Source organism: Mus pahari, chromosome 6, assembly GCF_900095145.1.
Source record: "Mus pahari chromosome 6, PAHARI_EIJ_v1.1, whole genome shotgun sequence".
Classification (NCBI taxonomy): domain Eukaryota; kingdom Metazoa; phylum Chordata; class Mammalia; order Rodentia; family Muridae; genus Mus; species Mus pahari.
Genome location: NC_034595.1, coordinates 7,664,148 through 7,686,846, shown reverse-complemented (window position 1 = coordinate 7,686,846; position 22,699 = coordinate 7,664,148). Strand labels below are relative to the sequence as shown.

The 22,699-nt window shown below is 41.2% G+C and overlaps 1 protein-coding gene across 3 annotated transcripts in view; it reads right to left on the bottom strand.

Annotated features, from left to right (window-relative positions):
- Slc44a1 (solute carrier family 44 member 1) overlaps positions 1-22,699 on the bottom strand; it is a 182,962-nt gene that overhangs the window by 36,198 nt on the left and 124,065 nt on the right. Inside the window, exons 14-16 of one of the 3 annotated variants that reach the window (XM_029539603.1) lie at positions 22,261-22,497; positions 20,186-20,266; positions 13,112-18,001 (exon numbers count right to left, since the gene is read on the bottom strand). In XM_029539603.1, the coding sequence (XP_029395463.1) occupies positions 17,978-18,001; positions 20,186-20,266; positions 22,261-22,497 (342 nt within the window). In that variant the 3' untranslated portion in view covers positions 13,112-17,977. Of the gene's footprint in view, positions 1-13,111; positions 18,002-19,975; positions 20,267-22,260; positions 22,498-22,699 lie in introns of those variants that run through there. The other 2 variants (XM_021199948.1, XM_029539602.1) reach the window with 2 other exon arrangements.

Genomic DNA, 22,699 nt, shown 5'->3' with positions numbered 1-22,699 from the left:
ATCTACTTCTTCCTTTGTCAGTTTCTGATTCTTGAACTCTCTCTCTCTCTCTCTCTCTCTCTCTCTCTCTCTCTCTCTCTCTCTCTGTGTGTGTGTGTGTGTGCTTGCACATATGTATACATATAAGTATGTAAATGTACATGTGTGTGGAAGTCAAAAGTCAATCTTGAATGCGTTGCTATGGCGCCTTCTACCTGTCTTTCTGAGACAGGTTCTTTCTCTCTCTCACTGACTTAGAACTTGAGAGCAGGGTATAACTATAAGTTCCAGGCCTCTACCTGCCCTGCCCCCCATGCTGGTATTATAAGTGCATGCTATCACATCTGGATTGTCCTGTAGGTTCTGGACCCAGGTTCTTCTGTTTGTACAGCATGCACTTTACTAAGTTAGCTATTTCCCCAGGCCCGTGGCATGAGTTTTGGGTTCTCTTATTCATTGTATATACGTTTATCATTGCTGTAGGCTATCAACAGATCATTTTATCGTGATAAAATGTTCTCTGTAAAATGCTCTTGTCTTAATATCTGTTTGCCTGGTGTTGGTATAGCCAACTTGCTTTTGGCCACTGTTTGCACAGAATACTTTTTTTTTTTTTTTTTACATTTTAGCCTACTACTTTCAGTCTAATTGATGTGTCTTTGGATCTAAGCCGAGTCTTTTGGAGATGTCGTATTACTTAACATATCCCTCTGACTAACTTTTAGCTAAACAGCTCTATCCATTTGCCCTCAAAATACTCACAATGAGTAAGGGCTTCCTTCTGCTGTTTTGTTACTCATTGTCTGTACTGAGATGTCTTTCAATGCCCTATTACCCAGATTACTGCCGTGCATTATTTCCGGTTAGTCAGCTCCTCTACCATATTATTATTTTGATCCCTTCATTTCCTTTCCTGGAAACTCTTTCACAATGCTGCTCTGGTGCTTTCCATGACCATCTCACGTTAGCAAGAGCTTAGTCTGAAATCGCAGCGCTTTACTTTCTATAATATACACCACTGTCCCTTTGCCGCTGCATCCACCCCCTTGGTATTATCATTGTGGATTACTTTTTAAAAAATACAGTGAACCATACTGTAGTCAAATTCAGGAAATCCCCCAATAAGCGCTGTTTTCTTGACGTTCTCACATACCCAGGAATGGTGTCCCTGACCATGCTGCGGTGCCTTCGCTGTTATGAGCCTCTTATACTTTCATGCAGGTTCTCTTGCTCATATGTTCCCTTGGAAGGCCCAAGCCTTCTGGGATTGCTTGCACAAGGCTCTCAGAGTGCAGTGCCCAGGGCACGTTTGCTTGTTTTCCTGTGGCTTCGATTAATTGGTTTTAGTAGGCAGAACTCTTTGCTGAGCAATAAAGATCACACATGTTTCCTGCTGATCTTTTTTTTTTTTTTAATTCCATACTAGCTGGACATGAATTTTCCCAATAAGCTAGAAGCTAAGGATGTGCAACAAAGGACATGGTTGCCTTTCCACCACCATCAGCTCTGTTCCCTTGGCTGCTATGATGTTCAGTTCCCTGAGCTGAGACCTGCCATACAAGGTCCCCTCCAGCTCCCTTAGCCTCTGGGTGGTGCTGAGCTTGGACTCACAAAGTTAATTACTATTCAACTTCACCATCTTGGCATTCAAAAGAACAGACTTCATGCTGAACACTGGCTTAAGAAGAACATGTGTTACATCTCTATGCATCGGGGGTGCCTGTTCAGAGAGATTTATACTTACTGCTGTAAGCATATACAAAAAAAGGATACAGACAAAAAATGCAGCGATAGCTTTTATATTTTTATCTGTGGAGCTATTTGCTTGTTGCCCCTTTGTTCCCTTCCCTCCCTCAGTCCCTCCCTCCTTCCTTCCTTCCTTTTTTCTTTTGGATATGGCTAAAATAAACATCTACTGCATTTTCATTTCTGCCTGAAAGATGCCCTCTGTCTTTTTTTTTTTTTTAAAGGGTAGATTGAGTGCCAACAAACTTCCTCTGATTTTGTTTATTTTGGAATACCCTTGTTTTTCCTTTAGTCTCAAGGAACATTATTATTGAGTAAACAACCCTGGATTGATGTATTTTTTTCCCTACATCACTATAAATATTTTATCTCATTGCCTTATGCCTGTCCTAACTCCTGGTAAGTATCAAGGAATAATTTTATTATTAAGAACTGCTTATGTATAATGAGTTAACTCATACTGCATTGCATGCAATATGCTCTCTTCGCTGTTGTCTTTATCAACAGCTTGATTACAGTGGCTCTTTGAATATATTCTACATGAAGCTTGTTGAGTTCCATGAACATGCAGATTTATGATTTTTTTAAAATTTTAGTTCATTTAAAGTCTCTGTAAGTTCAATAGCTGGGCTGTATCAGAATTTCTACTAGTTTTCTATTAATAGGTTATACTTTATTTCTTCTTGTGCCTTGTAATTTGTTGTTGAAGGCAAATATTTTAAATATTATAATGTGTCAACTCTGGAATCAGACTCTACCTCTTCCAGGTAGAGGTGTGTGTGTGTGGGGGGTCTGTGTGTTTGAGATGTATGTGTGTATAGTGTGTGTTTGGGGTGGTGTGTATGGGTGTGTGTGTGTGTGGGTGGTATGTCTGTGTTTAGTGTGGTGTGTGCTGTGTGTGGGTATGTGTGTGTTTGGGGTGTATTTTGGGGGTGTGTGGTGTGTATTTGGTGTGTACATATGTCTCTGTGTTAAAGACGGGTTCTCACATACTCCAGACTGGCCCTGAACTCACCATGTAACCAACTACAACCTTGAATTTCTGATTCTCCAGGTTCATTCCTGTCCCCTTCCTGAGTGCTGGGCTTATATCCTGTATAACCATGTCTGTTTTTATGCAGTACTGGGGTTCCTATATGCTGGCTAAACACTCTGCTAACTGAGCTCTATCTCTTATTCCTAGGTTTCTTTCTCCTCTTCCCTAAACTGTTGCTTGTTGTGTGTGCAGTTATGTTCTCACTTCTCTAAACTATGGTTTGGCTTGGTTTCTTGCTGAAAATGGTATTCAACTTAAAACTTGGCCTGTGGTCACTGCCATCTACTTGGCTAGTATTGTGATAGCTTCTCTTAACGCTAGGTCCCCACCATCACCCCCTGTGACTCCCCACACATAATTTTCCAGTCTGCAGATTCCTTTTGTGTGGGGGCATTCCCTAATTCTGGGCCGGAGCATTCGTTTCCCCTCTGCTTTAACCTCACTTCCTGCTTGAATCATCAGTCACCCACAGGCCACTCTTCAAGGTCTCATGGTTTTTCTCTTTCTTTCCTCTTTCCCCTCATGTTTTTTTCCCACCTACACCCAGGGGATACATGTAGCCTATAAAGATTCATATTCAGGGGCATTTCAAAATTTTCATTCTCTAATCTATGTCCAGCCCTAGACTCTTCTCAGGTGTTTCCTGCCTTTCTGCTTCTTGCCCACCTGTGCTTATCACCCAAGATACACAGTGGTCTGCGGCCCCAGCCAGCCACCCCAGGAGCACAGGTCATGCTACCACACTCCCAGCTGCCAAGGGATATTACCCTGGTAAGCTAAAATGCCTCAATGTATTTTTAAAAAAATTTCTCCACTTAGTATTCTCTTGCTTACAGGTTACTGTTCATTGTTCTTACTATTGTTAAGATTTTGGAGTCTGACAAAAGTTGATTTGACAGTTTTTGCCAATCTAATCATTCCTTCCGGCGGATGGCGTCTTCATCTGTCCTGGTCTGTCATTTTAGCACCTCACCCACCATTAGCTTTTCTATACAGAGACTCTAGCTTGCTCTGTTCTATTCTGTTTTCTCGGTTCATAATAGACAGTAGAGACTCTGAATATGCATTAGGTAATGATTTAAGTGAATGGAAAATTATCACTAAATTTCATAGAAATCCCTTTAAGACAGCATTATTCTCGTTTTACAAAGAAAGACACTGAACCTCAAAAAGATTTCCTAGCTCCCTGAGATTACAGTTTATACAAGTGGAAGAAAGACATTCAATCCCTTATCTATGACTCCAAGGTCCTTCCCCTCTTTTTTATAGCATACTGGCTTTTTTAGCTATCAGACAATAAGGAGATACCAATTACATTGTATGTAACTGGTTTTGAAGTTTATTCCTATCCACTACATTTACTACCAAAATAACCCTACTGCATGGGATGAATATATTTCTTCTCACAGGTACAGAAACTTAGGCATAGAAAGGGATAATAACCTGCTGTTAAATTGGAAGATTTGGGATGGATCCAGATGTTTCAATTCTGGTATTTTATCCTGTATCTAACTAATGCAAACAGGGCTTCCAGCTTAACATGGTTCTCTTCCAGTGCACTATTGCATGGAGACCTGGAGATTCACACATTACTCCCACCTCCATCTGGACCCCTTATCCCAATCGAACATCCAGGCCTTGATTTCACATCTCATTCATTCTTAAACATAGCCCATATCTCCCTTATGTTACTGGGATGCAGGCTAAAGACTTAATCTTTGCTCATCCAACGTACTACAAAAGCTCCTTACTGACTTCCCTAACCTTACTCCCTACACTGAGAGATATCCCCCCCCCGACCCAAATGCAAATATCAAGCATCTCTTTGCTCACTGAGTCCCCAGTTTCTTCACCATAAAATCATGTCTCTTGGAATGGCCCACCAGACCTTTGAGATCTGATCTCTTTTGACTTTTCCAGTTTCTTGTCTTCACACACATTATATACCACACACACACACACACACCATGCACATGTGCACCCAGACACACATGCACTTGCTCCTGCTGAAACACCCTGTCCCTGAGGCCTGTTTACTCACTGTACCCCATGTCCTCACCCCACCCATCTTCAGGTGTGTCTCCTGCACTCAAGAGCTAACTCTGTTAGAGCAACTGGCACACTCTATGCAGTCATCTGCTTATCCATTTGCTGCGTTAAACAGACTGAATTTGTGAAAGGCGGAGACTAGGCAGCTCTTTTTTCTTCTTGCTTAAAAAAAAAGTGCATGTGTAAAGGTACAGACATCCATGAGTGCATACATGAAGGCTAGAAGTAGATGCTAAATAGTCCTCCTCTACCCCTCTCTACTAAACACACACACACACACACACACACACACACACACACACACACACACACACACACACACAATATTAAATATATATATTTAAAACCAGAGCCTCTCACTGCACTTGCTGTTTAGGCTAGACTTGGTAGGCAGCAAGCATCCCCTGTTCACCTGTCTCCAGCCCAACTCCCAGCACCGAGGTTACAGGCGCTCAATGCCACACCCTGCTTTTACATGCATTCTGGGGAGTCAAACTGAGGTTGAGGTCTCATAAAGGAAGTACTTCGCCCACTGACCCATCTCTGAGCAGGCTACTCTTGTATTCACGATGGCGGTTTGTTTGTTTCCCTGTATGTGTTATCTCACTTACTGCTCAAGGACGAAAGGGAGGAGGAGAATGGGGTGCAAACACAGGCTAAGTAACTTGTTCCAAGTCATGTATTTAAAGGGAACATCCGCATTCACGTGTTCTGCCACTGAGAAAAATTCTACAAATATTGGTGCTTTCTTTTTCTTTTCTATACAGCTAGGAAGCTCACTGTATCTAATGTCTCAGTGTACCTGTGTCCATGTTTGCTCTAGAGTTTGGGGTATCTGTTAGATTCTGTCTGCCTTTTGTCTTTTGTTTTTTTTTTTTGTTGTTGTTGTTTTTTTTTTTTTTTTTTTAGTTTAATTATCTTTCTGTATGGATGCCTTCTGAGGAAAGCATAAACATGTAAATATACATGTTAAAAGTAAATTATGGTGTCGGGCGTGATGGCACTTGGGAAGCAGAGGCAGGCAGATTTCCGAGTTTAAGGCCAGCCTGGTCTACAGAGTGAGTTCCAGGACAGCCAGGGCTACACAGAGAAACCCTGTCTCAAAAAAAAAAAAAGACCAAAACAAAACAAACCAAAAAGTAAATTATGCCTGCTTAATGTAAAAACAAACAGACAGCTAAGGGGACAGACAGGGGAGTGTCTCCCTGCAGGGCCTAAGTCAGGTTAGCTTGGGGACTCTCAACTAAAGCCCAGCGATTACAGAGAGAAAGCCATGGAAAACCCTTTCCAGACAGGAGAGCTAGGTTAAAGAGCTCCATGTCTTCTCTGACTGACTTCTTTATAGATTACAGAGGTTTCACACTGGAGCACTGAACAGGAGATTCACTGGCATTTCCAATAGCCAGTGACTTAAGAGACCTAGAATCTGAATGAATTTAGTCATTTCTCACCAGCTCCCCCCAAAAGAGGTGGCAATCACTGCCCTGGGGGTAGGCCTCTATGTAAGAGAGCCTGTCTCAAAAATATAGAGAAAAATAGGAAGGCTGTGTGGCATGGATTTCTAGTCTTCTCTCTCTCTCTCTCTCTCTCTCTCTCTCTCTCTCTCTATATATATATATATATATATATATATATATATATATATATATATATATATCACATATATACATACACTATACATAAACATGTACATTATTTATAAACACACACATTATACATAAACACACACACACAGTCACTATGCCTGCTGAACTGTTGCTCTCTTCTTCCCACAAGCTCCTCAGAGCTTTGCTCCAGCCTCTTCATATCTTTGTCTCCCCGTCTTTCTGGGCTCCAAGCATCCAGGTCATTCCTCTGCTTAAAGCCTGTATCAGGCCCCCCACAATTCAGTTTAGGTTGGAGCGCACGAGTGCACCCTATCTCCTCCATGCTCACACACCTGCACCTCCTTCGCTCTGGACATCCCCAGAAGGGCTGTCTCCTCATGTTGCTTGGTTGTCTAGGTGATCCTGTTTTCTCCATCCTACAACTCTGCCATACTAATTCATGTTCATGGCCCTTCATTTCATCATCCTCTCCACCCCCCAAGACTCGGGCAGTCTCCTGGTGATCTCCACATTTTGCTTACAGCACCCCCCACCCCACTTCTTATTGTAACTCCACAGCTGGCTTTGTTTCCCACTGGGCTGAACCTCTGCCTGGCCTCAGGGATGCTACTGCACTGGACACACAGGCAAACCTGCTCAGGAAAAGCATCTGAAATGGACCTCACCATCCCACCTTCCACACATCTGATGGGAGTTTCACCAGCTTATAATTTTTTTTATAATTTTTCTAACCCCTTTAAATTTATTAAAACCTCCTGACTTGTGTTCTTGATTCTTCCTTTGTCCAATTACCTCCCCCAATCTATTTAGATTTGAATGAGATTTATCTTCAAACTGGGTATTAAATGTCTTCTATTTAAAATCCTCTCTTTGATTCAATTGCTGTATGCTTATCTTCTATTAAATTCTTACCTGTACTAGGATTAGTTTGGGAATGCTCTCTTCTAGTCCATTAGATTAGTTACTACCATTCTATTAGCTTACCTGCCCTTTTGTTTTTAATATAACACGATGTCTTCATATTAAAAAAAAACAAACCCACAGAGATATTTCATGGAAACAGACAAGCAAAGAAAACAGAAAGCAACCAAACTGAAATTACCCATAAACTCCCAACACAGAGCTTAATTATTGTTTTTCACCAAGTTTAATTATCCTGTTAAGTCAATGACTTCCATTTAACTGTCTTGCCAGATTACCTGCCATTCTCTGGCCTTTCGTGGACTACAGGATGCTCGGTGCTGCTGGAGAAGGAGCTACACTCTGTGCCTGCTCTAGCATGTTAGTGTGCTGTTCTTGGCAGAAGTCGGGTGGACTTGTTGATGTACATTTTGCCGGGGGAGGTGGCTGCTCAGACATTATTTAAACACTATGTTTACCAATGAAAACACCACAAGAGCAGTTCTATGAAAACCAAGGCTTTGAAAAACCAAATGCCTGGGAAAGAATCAATGAAGGGAAAAATGCTAAAAATAATATTCATGGATGTGAGGGAGAGAAATACTGGGAAGAAAACTATAAAAATATTTGAAACCACAGTTGGTAAACTCTCGGTCCATTTTAAAACTCAGTATTCATGTTTACCCTGACACTATCCACTGGTGGTAATTAATCCAAAATCTGTCAGCACACAACTCTACAGGAGTTCAAGACTCATAAAGTTAGTAGACCATTATCAAAGAGTAGCCAATGATCATGTATCATATCTATAATTTCATCACTCAGAAGGTTTGATACAGTAGGATTCTTAGTTCAAAACCAGTCTGCACTACATAAGACCTTGTCTCAAATCACAAACAAAAGACTCAAACATTGGTTATGAATATTTATATCTCAAGATCTAAAGAAAATCATCCTGAACAACTTTCTGTTTTAGCAAGTTTCAATTAGCCTATCAGTTATCAATGCCAATATAACCAACAAAGCAACTACTGTACCTTTAAAATGTATAGAATATTTACTTTACCAACTTGAGTAATGCTGAAAACATTCTTTCCCTCCCTGAATTTTTCTGTCTAAACTCTGAATGCTATTCTAATACATTAGCTATTATTATATCACTTTTTACAGCCTGTTATGCTCGGCCCTTCCTGTTAACCTTCAGTGTGGCTGTCCCTTCTACTTAACATTTAATATGCATGTCTTTGTTTTGACTTCTGACTTTTTCCCTTTGCTGGGAATGAAAAAGAGAGAAGGTTAAGTTTAGCTTATTCTGAGCCCAAGTTCAGGGTTTACTAAATGACTAGTTCCTTTCTTATTTTTCTTTTGTTCCTTTTTTTTGGGGGGGGGGACAGGGACATCTTGGTTAAAATTATTTTGTTGTAAGATGGAGAAAGTAACTGACCACAAATCTGTAACATCATGTCTCCCAGTGTGAGGAGACAAGACTGAACGCCCCCCTTTCATCCTAGAGGCAGTTGCTCCACCTCTCACTGCTCCAGCTGACAGGCCTGGCCTAGGATCTTGGTGAGATCTGAGAAACTTTAATAAGACCTCTATTGAGAATTTGACAAGGCCAAGTGATCGTTTCATAGCCATTTCTACTTTTTCCAGAAACCTAAACTCAACCTAGGTAAAACTCCTAAAGTTATATTTCTCGGAATCTGGACACTCAACAAGGCATGGGATCACATGAAAGGATTCACTCCTATGCGCTACATCTAAAACCATGACGTGAAGAGGTATAATCCCGTCTGTGTGGGTTACGCCCAGGGCGACTGATGAGGGCCTCATAAGACACTGGCTTCCTGTGCACTGCTCAGAGCTCTCCTGCCCTCTGACCAGCTCAGATTTAATCACTGTGTGTGCATTACACTGGGATCCATGCGTATACTCATAATATTTTGGTCAGAGATGGACTGCATTTACAAAGGCAGTCTCTTCTAAAATCATTTTACCCAGGGATACTGTATCCATCTAAGTTTGTGTATACATATTCTAAGATGCTTACACAATAATGACATGACCCAATGATGCCATTTCTCAGAATGTATTCCTGTCAGTGACACTTTTTTTTAAACTTCAAGTTCTATTCCAGGGTATCCTTTTCATGGCCATAAGCACAGAATAACTTCAGGGTACAGCTCAGGAAATGAGACTTTTCATTGGCTACTTAGTCATTAGGAGGATTACATAGGAGATATAATGTAATTTTGTATCAGAATAATGCCCTCCCCCCCCCCCAAAATTTTTAGCCTAGTCTGGTTAGTTCTTCAATTTCTCAAGCAACTCCAGTATTGGAAGACACGTCACAAACACTCTGCTAACAGCTCCTTTTAGCAGCTTGGCACACACGCCAACAATCTCAGGCCTGAAGATAAACCCCATCTTATAAAACAAAGAGAGATCTACTGGTTTTGCCATTGACCCACTTAGGAAACCTACCCCTTCCTGAGTTCTTATATCATGTAAATTGGTGAGTTTTGAACAAACTATAGATATATAAAAAAAGATGACAATGAGGCACAGCTGCTGCTTAAAAATGGCTTGCCTCAACTGCACACACCCACTAGCTCACTGCAAATGGAGTCACCCACGCCACTGCACCTGTGTAATGAATGCTTTCCATGGCAAAGCCAAACATGGGAGACCCCTTTCCTCTACCTAGATTGGACTCAGTTGTAAACTTTACCAGTTATCCAGCCTCACGGTCACTCAGCTTCCAGCAACAAAGCCCGGGTGGGCAGTAGATAGTCTGTGCTTTAGAAAAGTGGTTTAGTATATTAATACTTCATAATCCGAGATCCTTGGGCATGCTCACGTGATAGATGAGAAGGCATAGTTAGGAGGTTCTCTGCTACTCTTACACAGTAGTGACCACATCTGAAGCTAGACCCACCTTCTCTGAACCACCACCATGGGTGTGGGAAAGGGTTAGGACACAGTAGACAAGTGACATGCTTTCCTATAAAATTTTATTTATTACATTAAAAAATTCTATACATTTGTTAGACTAAAATACAGTTTTCATTATAATTCTGGCAACTGAGTCTATACACAGAGAAAACAGCATTAGACCAGCACTTTTTTTTTTCTAGTTCATATTTCTGCACAGGTAAAACATTTCAAAGCTCCATTTCATATCAGCTCATTGAACTTTGAAGCCAGAAGGAAATCCATCCCATTCAGCGCTCCAGGCAGTTCATTTGCCTGCAAGANCTGATCGCTCCAGAAAGTGCATTGCTTAATATACATAGTTCTTAAGTCCTGTGAGAGTGTAACGCTCCACGTGTAAAGTCTGCACTGTGTTGGTCACGACAGTCACAAATACCAGGGCTACAAGTGCATCTGTGGGGCATGTTCAAGCACCTACGTGTTTGTTTCCTCACATGCATAGTGTAGTGATACCATAACAAGAAAGAATCCAAAATATCATGAAGGTAGATGATCCCAAACTGGGACGGCTTAGTTGTATTCTTCTACTTTTAATGAAAAGAGACAAGATGTGACATAAAAACTTATTTCAACAGTCTGGAAATAGATATAAATGGGGAAAAAAAAACCCCAAAAGGACAGAAAGGCATTCAAATGCTCTGTTTATGTTCTCATCACCTAGGCTAGGTTGGACATGGGCTGTGCAGACTGCCTTAGACCATAATAGCAAGTCCCTCCCATATCGACCAGTCTTCAGAACTCGGTTGTTTTTATTCTAGTGCTAGCCTAAACTCAAGCTCAGGAAGCCTGGGCCAGACAGTACAGAAAACCAATCTGGAAAAGACGGGCTTCTGTCTTTGGTTGTTTTCCAGACGTCTGTCCCTTTGTTAGGCGGCCCCGTGTTCTTCCCTGGCTGCCGGACATCTAACCAGCTAATGACCTAATGGATTTGATTAGATGCAAGATTTAGTAGATGTGTGTTTAGTGGTTCTAAGTATTCTAAGTCCATCTAACTGAAACCTCTTCTCATTATAGGGGTTCAGTACTCCAATTGTGGATGGGAGGGATCAGAAAGCACCAATGAAGTGTGCCAATAGAGCTGCACGGCAAAAGAGCTGACTTTGTCATTAAAATTAAAATTCAAGAAGAGGGTCTAAGCCAAGTACTAGACCCCAAAGGCCAGGGAGAGTGTTAAGTTGTCCCTGACTTAAGACCTCTAGCCTCCACATCTCTATATATTTCGAGCACAATTTCTGGGGCAAAGAAGACCCTGGCCGGACAAGCACACAGTAAATGAAATGGGTCATCACAATTTTTAGAGGCTGATAGAGTGGTCCGTGGGATCTCTTCTATCTCCACAAGTATCTCCAAATCTTTTCACAGCTTACTTTTACTTCTGGATTCAAAGATCCATTTCTCCAGCAACAACTAGCACAAGTGATACTCCTAACCAGTAGGATGTGTAGGTAAGTTCAGAGACAAAGTCTGAAAGTTCCCTTTAAGTCACAGGCTTTATTACAAGTGAACCAATCAAGTTGCAAAATGTGGGCCTTTCCTACCTGTTACACAAACTTACAGCAGTGGCCTCTCCATGTGCAGTTCTAGAAGGTTTGTACCGGCCTTAAGGGTGCATAGAGAGCTGACTTTTCGTTATTTCTTCATTGACCTGCCAGCTAGATTTCTATTCCTTTGTTCAGCCAGACAACATAGATAGTGGTTTAACATCTATGAAGTGGGATCCACTGGAGTCAAACCTTCAACAATCTCCAGCCTGCTTTTTCAAGGGCCTAAAGAGCCTTCCTGGAGAGCTGCTGCACACCTAGTAGTGAGCTGGGGGAGCGAAGGACTCCTCGGGCTTCCTCAAAGCATGAAGAAGTGGACGTGGGAAATGGAGAAGCGATCTGTCAGTAGAGTGCTAGAGTGCGCTAACCCTGCTCTCTCGTGTGTGTGTGTGTGTGTGTGTGTGTGTGTGTGTGTGTGTGATTGTGGGGGTTTGGGGTGGCGGAGGGGGGAAATCATACACAGACAGTACCTCCGAGGTTGATGTGTGTGTGTGCTGGGTGAGGCTGAACACCTACTGCAAGCATCAGTTCCTCCAACTGTTCACTAAGTGTGTGTTGTTTTTTTTTAAATCATGTACCCACTCTACTTCAATTAGTGCACTATCATTATCTTCAAGTTTTCCCTCATGATGACAGATGCACTTTAAGAGTTATATACTGGTTGCACTAAGCCCCATGTACTATCTCCATCAAAATAGTTAAGGGTCTTGGTAGATGGATAATTGTAAGGATGCCCTTTGGATATGTTTTAGAGAGTACTATACCCCACTGCTAATAATTTGGTTCATTGTCAAAAATTCCCTCAGGACACACCCCTACCTCATACTTCCAAGGTAGGAAATCATTATCAAGATAGGTAATGATTTAATGTTGCCCATTTAGTTTCTATTTCCAAACCTAGAACTAAGTCATATACTATTTTTAGTTATAAAACTGATTGAGGCCAGAGATGACTAGCGTCATCCCCATGGATGGTCAGTGGGAGCTCTGTCCACTTGTAGTAACATTTTAGATGTTCACTAAGATGCACTGGGAGGCAGTTCACAGCTTCCATAAGAACAAAGGGATACTATGGTACTCAAATCCGCTTCTGAGTTTCAAATGTTAAATTTGGATACCATCAAATAAAGTTAAAAACCATTTGGAACATGTATAAATGAATCAATGTTTACATAATCAACTAGATCTTGATCATATTATGAATAAATGCTTAGGAGTTTGTTGTCGTTTTTGTTGTTTTTTGTTTTTGTTGTTGTTTGCTTTTTTTTTTTTTTAGCTTTCTGGTCTGGAACAAAATAATTTAGGTTGTAAAACTGAGTATTAAAAATGAAGGCCAGTGTAATATTTGGGTCCCTAATCATTTTTTATCTTTTGAACAAATTCTCTAGTGATGAACCCCTAGAAAATACCAAACTTGAATCCTGTACTTGTAATTTACAAAAGGATCAATTGTTCATGCAAGAGTGGAACACAATCCTTGTTGGTCTATTGTTACACGTACAAAGAAATCAAAAATGGGGAGGAAGAAAGGACATAATAGCTCTGTAGAAAAGAAAGGGTTTCCACAGAACGTCACAAGCTTAAAAATCCCGAATTAGGGTTTTCAGTAAGAAAGATTTTTTCAAAGTGTTAAATTTCTAATTGAAATTGTCCTCTTAAAATATGGAATATAAGATTGGCTCAAATTTATGAAATTCAGATGGGAAAAGTGTGTTATTTCAAACTTTTCACTGGATATAGTACACTGAGCTTTAATTTTGTTTTCAAGTTTACTAACTTTAGACTTTTTTCCTATGACATACTCAAAGATCCTGATTTTTCTAAAACTGGACCATATGCCACTAAATGAAGACAAACTAATTCTGCAGGCAGCCACTGTAGATGAACAATGTGCACTTTTCAAAAGGGCTAACCCAAATTCCATAATACTCACAGTTACGTGAATATGCATCTGAAGCAAAAGGCATTCTATGCTCTGAATATAGAACACACAGACCTCTGCTTCATGCATTTACTTAGGATCTCATAATTCTCTAATATATATTCACAGACCACTACTTAACAACTATAAGCGAGTGCTTCTGTCAGGTGGCATGCATGAAAGGAATGCAGAGATTAACCGTGCCACCTGCGCTGAGAAGCCTCCAGACTTCTGAGGTTTGTTTTTCAAGTGGCCAAGACAAAGCAATATTGAGCTGACATTGATATTTTTGGGGAGAAGGGTGGTAGTGGGCCTTGCAAATGCTAAGCAGCTGCTCTATGCCCCAGCAGCCCAGAACTTGCTTATTAAAAGATGAAAGCTCACAGACCCTTTGGAACGAAATGCCTCAGAAACGACAGTAAGGCTACTAGAAACCCCAATTCAAAAGTGAAGACAAAAATAAGAAATAAAATATAAAATGTATAGGTCACCAAAACCAACAGATCCGGGTTTGAAGCTGATTTCACAAAGCGGTTCTGAACGTCGAGGGACCTCCTGACTGTGCATGGCAGGGATGTCTGAGGCCAGGAGATGGAGTGTGATGGTAGCACTGTGTGGCTTGCAGATACCTGGAGCATGCATTCCCTGTTATTCTGAGGAGGGAGAGGTATTTATGATTCAAGCTTAAAGCTGCCCGGGACCAGGCTAAGGGGATCCACACCTTACCAGGGTGGGATCTTCAGGATGCACTTAGAAGGCAGACATCATGGTCCACGATGTTGGACAGAGGTTGTACTCATCAGCTTAATGCCTTTCATCAAAAGAAAACAAAGGAAGGAAGCAAATTCTTAGAGAAGAGCACCTCTACCAAAGGAAACACTGGCTTCAAGCATATTTTTAAAATAGACTCAATAAGTACCTCCCTGGACAGACCAAGAGCCAAGCCAGCTCGGCCACTCAACTGGCATCCAGCTAGGACTTTACTGTCTGTAGGAGGAAAACATTAACCCCTGCATGAAATGGGTTCACAAAACAACCTGTGTTGGGTTCTGCTCATCCATGCAAGGATTATACAAACTCAGTACCCTCATGAAATTGTTAATTACTTCTTCTTATTGCACCAGTAAGCCTGTTCTAGAAGATGGGGCTCATGGATTCTCACTGACATAAATTGAACCCTTTTCCTCCCTTACTACAGTAACAGGACAACTTATGCTTGAGGCAGGAAGGAGTCCAGGAGGTCTAAACCATGTACCAGGCTCTTAATTATTTGGTGGCAGAAACCATGTGGCACTGTGGACACCACTACCATTTATAAAAGGCAACCCCAAGCTTAACTCCAGAGACAAGACTCTTGAGTGTGATATTGGAAAACCATCGCAGGAAAAGGAGGAAGTCACAAGACAGAGCAAATGGTTTATGAAGTTATTCAGGTGCCCGGATTTCACAGATCAGCTTTGTTCTTGGTCTATTCTTCTCACTTGGGCAGAGGATGGAAGCGGTGAGGGGGTGAGCAGATGACAGGGAGGCAGCTCATAGCCAGGAGAGGGACTTGCAAATGAACGGGAGAGGCAGCAGGAACACCCAAGCAGAAAACACTCACAGGTCACTAAAACGCCTCTGCCAGGCTTTCTCAAATTAATCAGATGGAGCTCAGGGCAGAGTGATATTCCATACATCAAATCTCTCTCTGTGTGCACCCGTGTAATAGATAGGCATATCTGCATATGACTATATGGCACACTAACTTACTTAGGGGAAACAGCCTGGAAATTAATTGAACTCAAATGACATGGTTACACACATAGAGCATAATTTCTAAACACAAAGTTAGTAAAACAAAATTTATTTGTAAAACAGGACCTGTTATATAAAATGGCACACAATCAAGTTATACAAAAATACAAATTTTCTTTCTGATTACAGTTCTAGTTGCAAATGATAATTAGAAAGCATTCCTGGTGGCTCCCAGTAGCTGGAATTGCGACACATGGAACAGGGGCAGCAAGAGTCCATGATGCAGGGATGTCCAAGTGAGCAGAACCTGGTTCCCAAGGGCAAGTCCATCATCACGCCACTTTGCAGGGACATCTCCTAAAATGGCTAGCTCCTGGAATGTCTTCTGGTGTGAGACCCATCTTCCAGGCTCTGGCCCATTCTAAATTTAGTTCCCAATGTTTCTCAATGTCGAAAATCTGTGTGGCTACAAGTTACATGGTATTCTGACTTTCTCACATAATCTTTCTCTCTCACCCAGTAGGACAGTCATTAGTTATATAATTAAATTCCATTTGAAATGATAGAGAAGTACAGTGACACTATTTGGCAACACTAGATGTTAGATGCTATTTTCCAGTGAATTATTATTTCACAATAGCTACGCTCTCTCATGCTGGCTTCCCAGATCCTGTTTAGATATGCACTCTTAATTGTGTGTGTGTGTGTGTGTGTGTGTGTGTGTGGTTTGCTGTTGTTTTTAATCCAGACTCTTATTGCAAAAACTCTGAAGGTTCAGAAATATTCATGAGCTTTGAAAAGAAACCAAGGCATTTAGCAAAATTTAGCCTAGCTAGATTAAAGAACACCAGTACTTAAAAAAGAAAATACAATTTACCTTTTGCAGCAATTTAAAGGTCCAACCCTTTGAAAGGAAGCCCATTAGCAAACAGCTGCTTATTGAGCCCTCGGGACATTGTCTGCAATCCCATAACACCAGTCTAATTCACCGCCTACTTCTGATAGGCAATGCTTTCTTTCAAAAGATTTTCCTTCCATGGAATGATAAATGCTGAGGCTTTTTCATCATTATTATTATTATTATTATTTTACAGAGCCTGTATTTAGTGCAATAAGTTTAAAAAATTTGCTCTGAAATATTTACTTTACATTAACAAAAATAGCTTTTTTTAAAAAAATTGTAACAAAAAGGAGTTATCGCATAAACAGATCATGAATTATTCTTAGCAAATTACACTTTTTTTTTCTTAAAGCATTCACCATTACAATAAGCAGAACAATGGAATATTAGCCATTCATATCTGGTAAGCTTTAGGAATTAAAAAAAAAAAACCCAGCAAAACAAGAAATCCCAAACGTACCCCCAAACATAAAGCACACTCACACTTGAGGGTTAACACCAACCGATTCTTCAGTTACACATTATAGAACTCTGGATACAACGAATACCAAGGAGTGGGGCACCTGCCCGTGTATTCAGATTTATAGCAAGCATTTGGATAGATGGTCGTTTAACCCTAAGCTCCCGACTTGCCTTGGAAACAGAAGCAGAGCGCTGAAACTCTCAGTGCTTCATCCTTCTTGTTTCTCTCTCTTTTATTCTTTCTAGAATTACCTAAGCTGAAAATCAATACCCAGAAAGGCTAAACTTGCTGGGTGCCCCAGCTTCCTTTCAGATCAGGCACACGAATGTGTGTTGGATGCTACTTAAAAAACCAAAGAGGAAAGAGACAAAATACAAGAAAAAAGTTTGCATAATAAAGATTATCTACCCCTTTCTCTCTATTGTTCCTACTTTCTTCTATAGAAGCATTAGGGTAAACTACATATACCTGAGGAGTTGGTTACTTTTGAATGTCGGCTGACAAATGCATGAGCTATTATGAAATTTCCCATAACGGGCCCACTCAGATGCTTCTCAAAGTAAAATGGCATGGCTTCTTTGATTGGAGAAAACAGATTGGAGAAATCTCTTATTTATCTGAACGCACACGCCTAGTCTGACACCTAGGACTTATGCATCAGTAAAATAAGATACTGATTTTAAACAGACACCAGGGAAATCACCCCTGCAAAAACTTACACAAGAATTTGGTACAATAATTTTATCTAGGTTAAGTAACTAAAGTTAAAATTTCCTCTAGTTATTAAAAACGTTAATCAGATATGAATCTAACATTTCCATTAAGACAATTACAATCGAAAACATTAAAGGACGGAAGTTGCCTCGTAAAAGCCACCCGTATGAAAGGCGTACATGTTTGACAAAAATAAGCATAAAAAAGGTATTAAATCCCTGTTCCTTTTCTCTGATTTTGGCTGATTATATGTGTGTGTGTGTATATACATATACATATATATACACACATACATATACATATATACACACACCCACACACACAAATACATAGTTATGTGTATATATTGTTTTGGAATGTCAATGGGGGTCCATAACCGTCGGCTATGTTCAAGCAGAACTTGCTCCCGAAGCCTAGAAAACAAAGCCATACAGAGTATAATCTTAGAAAATTACCATTGAAAGGAGATATGAATGATGCTATTAGTATACACACATGGTCACAACAGCAACAGGGCAAAAATAGGTTGAGACTCCCCTCTTGAGCCTATGATGCTGGAATACTGCAGGCCATACTTCAGGGCCACCAGTGAGACACACACAACATACTACTACGGCCCACAGCCCAGAGAGACCTTAGCCTTGCACAGCAAGCAGACAGCCCTCTCCCCAGAAGCACGGCACCCACTCAGCCAGCTGTTCTGACAACTGTGCAGAGACCTCATGAATCTTAAAATGGTTCTAAACTAGTGAGGTTCTTTTAAATAGTTCAAGAAGAAAAGTGGCCATTTCTTATTGAGTTTAACAATACCCAATCAATAGGATAACTAAAAACCACATTTTCTCAAATAGTTCTATAAGCTATAATAATAAAAAAACAAAACCTAAGTGCAGACACAGCCCATATGGAGGGAGACAGACGGCTGTATGTATAACAAAACAGACAGGATGCTCTTGTGGAGAGCTCTCATCTGAGAAGCACAGCAAATGAGAACAGGTGGCTCATTTTCTATGACACCCTTGCTTCAGTGCTGACGCTCTCAGATCATTCTTTATGTCACAAGGGGCGGGGGACAGGAGGCATCAACTCTACATGTTTACTGGGCACGAGAAGAAATGTTTAATGGCATGCGTAAGAAACTGGTTGAGGTCTAAGTCATGTTCTAAACTGCTTCAGGGTAGAGAGACTTCTTATGGCACCCTTGAGGGTTCAATGCCGTGGCGCCCAGCGCATCAGAAGGACACACCCACAGACAATGTGCTTGAGGACAGACCTTGTAGGGGTGCTATGGACTGATGGGTGACAGAAAGCGAAGGCAAAACCTAAAGGGGGTGTGAATCCACAGCATGTGGGGTGGGCCACAGTCAGGAGAAGGAGGGAGGGAGGAAGAGATGCTTGTATTCTGGTCTACCACCATTCATCCACTGCTTGCCAAGAATCACAGTGGAAATGCATGCCAAGCCCACGGCCCAACTGGCTGGTCTTCAACTTCAACCATTTCTACCTTTCTTAAAATGCTTATTACTGAAGAATGATTCAGTGGAAGTTTCAACCTCCACAAAGGAGGGAGAGGCGAGCTAGTACCTTCACAGGTTTTTATATTTGTCCCTTTAAAGTTTTTAGGCTTGTATTCTTTATTTCCTAAAGAGTAAGGACAACCAGGAAGAACGAGTGACATTTTCTCATGTCACAGTTGATTCTGGTAGCATCATTCTAATCAGACCAGTGTAGGTTTGAGATGTGCCACTGCACTACAGCAGAATATCTACAAGAGAAAGAACCTAGGGGGTGCTAAATTGGTTAAGTCATTTTTCTCCCCCAAACAACAACAAAAAAAACCTGTCCAGCTACCTACTGATTTACATAATCTCTCACCTATGTATCCATCCATCCATATATTAATTTTCTGTCTGTCTGTCTGTACTAAGTACTATCTAAATCTATTATCTGTGACAGGTTGGAGGACATGATTCCTTTTACAATGAAAGTGTGAGAAGACTGTCTTACTGAGATGGCATGTGGATATTGATGGAAATTGCCTTGTTTGTAGGCAAAGACAACTCAAAACAAAACCAAATAAACAAACAGAAATAACAACAGCAAAGAAAAGTACAGTTCTGAGCAAGAGAAGAGAAAGTCCGCAGAGGACAGGACAGCAATGTAAACAGAACAATACTGTTTTTAAAAAAGGAGGAATATGAACTTCAGCAAGCTGAAAGGAACTTCCATGATCACCTTCTAGAATGATCGAAATGACCTGCCATTTCAAAGTCACCCCGACGTGTCCCGTGGGACGAAAACTACTGACAGCAAGAAAACCAGCTTTGACTTGGAGGCGAGCGTCCCCCCGGCCCCTGAGCAGCGCGCTGGCAGGGCGGCCGTTCCTTTCAGCTCGCTTTCACAGATGGTAGTCTCAGCTGTGACAGGACCTCTGCCATCCAAGTGATGGGTAGGCAGGCAAACAGAAAGAGCAGCATGTCCTGCGTGATACAGACAACCAACGCTTCTCCAGAGGACGTGCAGTCAGTGAAGACACAGACAGAGAAGAAGTGAAAGGGAAAGTCGTGGAGGGCGGCCGCCTCCTCCTCGCCACCTACCATCGGCTTTAGCTCTCGGGCGTCTGCGGCGCCTCCTTTGCCAGCTTCCTTCAGGGCTTTCCTACTGTTCTCCACAAACTCCTGCAAAACACGGAGCACACGGCATTAACCTGAGGATCTTCCTAGGTTTCAGTCAGTAGGTGAACTTCAATGATTCAACCTTAGTGGGTAAACAGAACTTTGAATGAAGATTGGCTGGGATGGATTGCAATTCCTAGATAGAAAATCTTCCTTCCATCTGACAATCTCACTATGACTGTTGGAGATAATTTTATTCAACATTTTTAAGAGTTTGCTTTTCCCCAGATGTGGAATATCATTTTCCATATCAAGGTTAAATGAACCAAAACCAGTTTGTTTCAAAAGCTTCTAGTTTGTATTATATTTTTATTATTTTTAAAACAGTTTAGACAGGATCTCACTATTTAGATCTTGAAGGCTTGCCACTCACTATATGGCCCAGCCTGGCTTTACACTCGTGGCACTTTTCATGCGCCAGCCTTGGCTATCAGCCTGTACTTACAACAAAGAGCAAGAAAGTGTAGTGTTAGTAAACGCGAAATACTGTAAAAGTACCCCCTTCAAAAACACCAAACTCAAACGACGTCAGCTACCTTAAAATATTTACCTAGCCTCCAAGTTTCCTCCTTCATAGCACCTGTACCCTGCTCTACATATTATTCAGCAAAGTAGAAATCTGCAAAGCATTAGCTGGATCCGGTGGTCAGCAGTGGTTAGACTGGAGCCAGCCCCTTGCTCTACCTGAGCTCTGGAGCACTTCCTCCCGACATCCAATCCCAACACCAGAGAGGCTGAGGTAGGAAGAGCAAGGTCAAGTTCAAGGTCAGCATGGGCTACACAGTGACCGTTTATCTATTTTTAAAAAAGTACATTTGATCAGTCAGTGTGTTAAAAAATGGAAATTTCTCCTTGAACTGTTCTATAGTCACAAAAAACTGAAATAAAGATTCAATTCTAGATGAACCCAACGAGACAGAATTCATTTAGGACTTGTAAAAGCATCCAGAATTTAGGTGATGCTGCTATTAGAGGCGGTATCAAACAGGTGAGTCCAATTACCTTCAATTTTCACTGCTGAAGGAAAACAAGAATTTCTTTTATTCATATATTTACTTCAGAGTTAACTGGGTACCTCATACTCACACAAAATGGCTCATTATTTCAGTGTATCACATTCAGTGCTAAGTATCTTTAATTTGGTATCATTTAATAATGATAAAGCTATATTTAAATTTTTTTATTTTATGTTTATGTATGGGTAAGTGCCTGAATATTATGTATGTGTGCCATGTATGTGCAGTGGCTAAGTGAGCCAGAAGAGGGTGTAGGCCGCCTGGGACTGAAGTGACAGAAGGTTGTGGAGGTGCCACGTGAGTGCTGGGAACTGATACCTGATTCTCTGCCAAAGCAACAAGTGCTCAAACCCACTCTCCAGTCCCTAAAAGCATTTCAATATGGTTTTTAAATGGTTTCAAAATTTAGTTTAATTTCTAATACACAGGAACCTCAGGGGCTTCACAGATAAATATGGATACAAAATGCTTACAAATAGTCAGTACAAAATACTTTGACCCTTATGGGTTGCTTCCTGTTTTTCATTTACCTTCAATCCAGCTTGTGGGATTTAGGATAATGGATTTTAACTAGGGTTGACAGTAATAGCCTTGTAAAAGTGGTTGCTGAAAAAGGCAGAAAGGATCTGAGAACAAGGCTTTTGTCTTTAAGTCTGCTTTGGGAAAGGGCACTTAGATCAGTAGCTAGAAGACATGTTTAAAAGTCTATTCAAATCCATACAGCACAGCGAAGGGGGCAGGCAGGCAGGCGCAGTGAGTGGGTAGAACTCTTAAAGAGCAGTATTCCACTAGGTAGGTCTGAAATGTTCTTTTCTGTACCAGGAAGACCTACCTCAATTTCTCCAAGATAAACTTCATTCATGATTCAGGTCTATAATTTTAACACTGTGTCACTTTGTGGGAATTAACCTCAAAGAGTATTTTGGAAACATTGTTATCCTTTTTATCCCTCGAAATGTGGAAGGCATTTGAAGTACTTACCATCAGCACTTTGTCCATATAGAATTCTCGGCCAGGGCTCCCATCATTGTATTTTGTATCAATGGCAAAACACAAGAACAATACATCCACTACCATTTCGTAAATGGACAGGAAGCAATGGGCGACTAGGAAAGCAAAGAGGCAGACGATGATCAGAGGCAGCACCCATACTGTGTAGTCTTGCTGGTAGTTGAGCAGCATAATCCCAGCCAGACCGGTGCTGCAGACGATCAGCACCTGCAGCAGAGAGAGCAGAGGCCACACCTGAGACGCCACGGCAGCCAGCCACAATTCTTCATTGCTGCAGACTTAAGAGCACTCTTCATCAGTGACAGTTACATAAGGCTGTTCCAGCTCAAGCTAAAACGTACACTCCACATACACCCACACAAAACATCAACTTCACTCATGGATATCATATAAATTTAAGAACACAGAT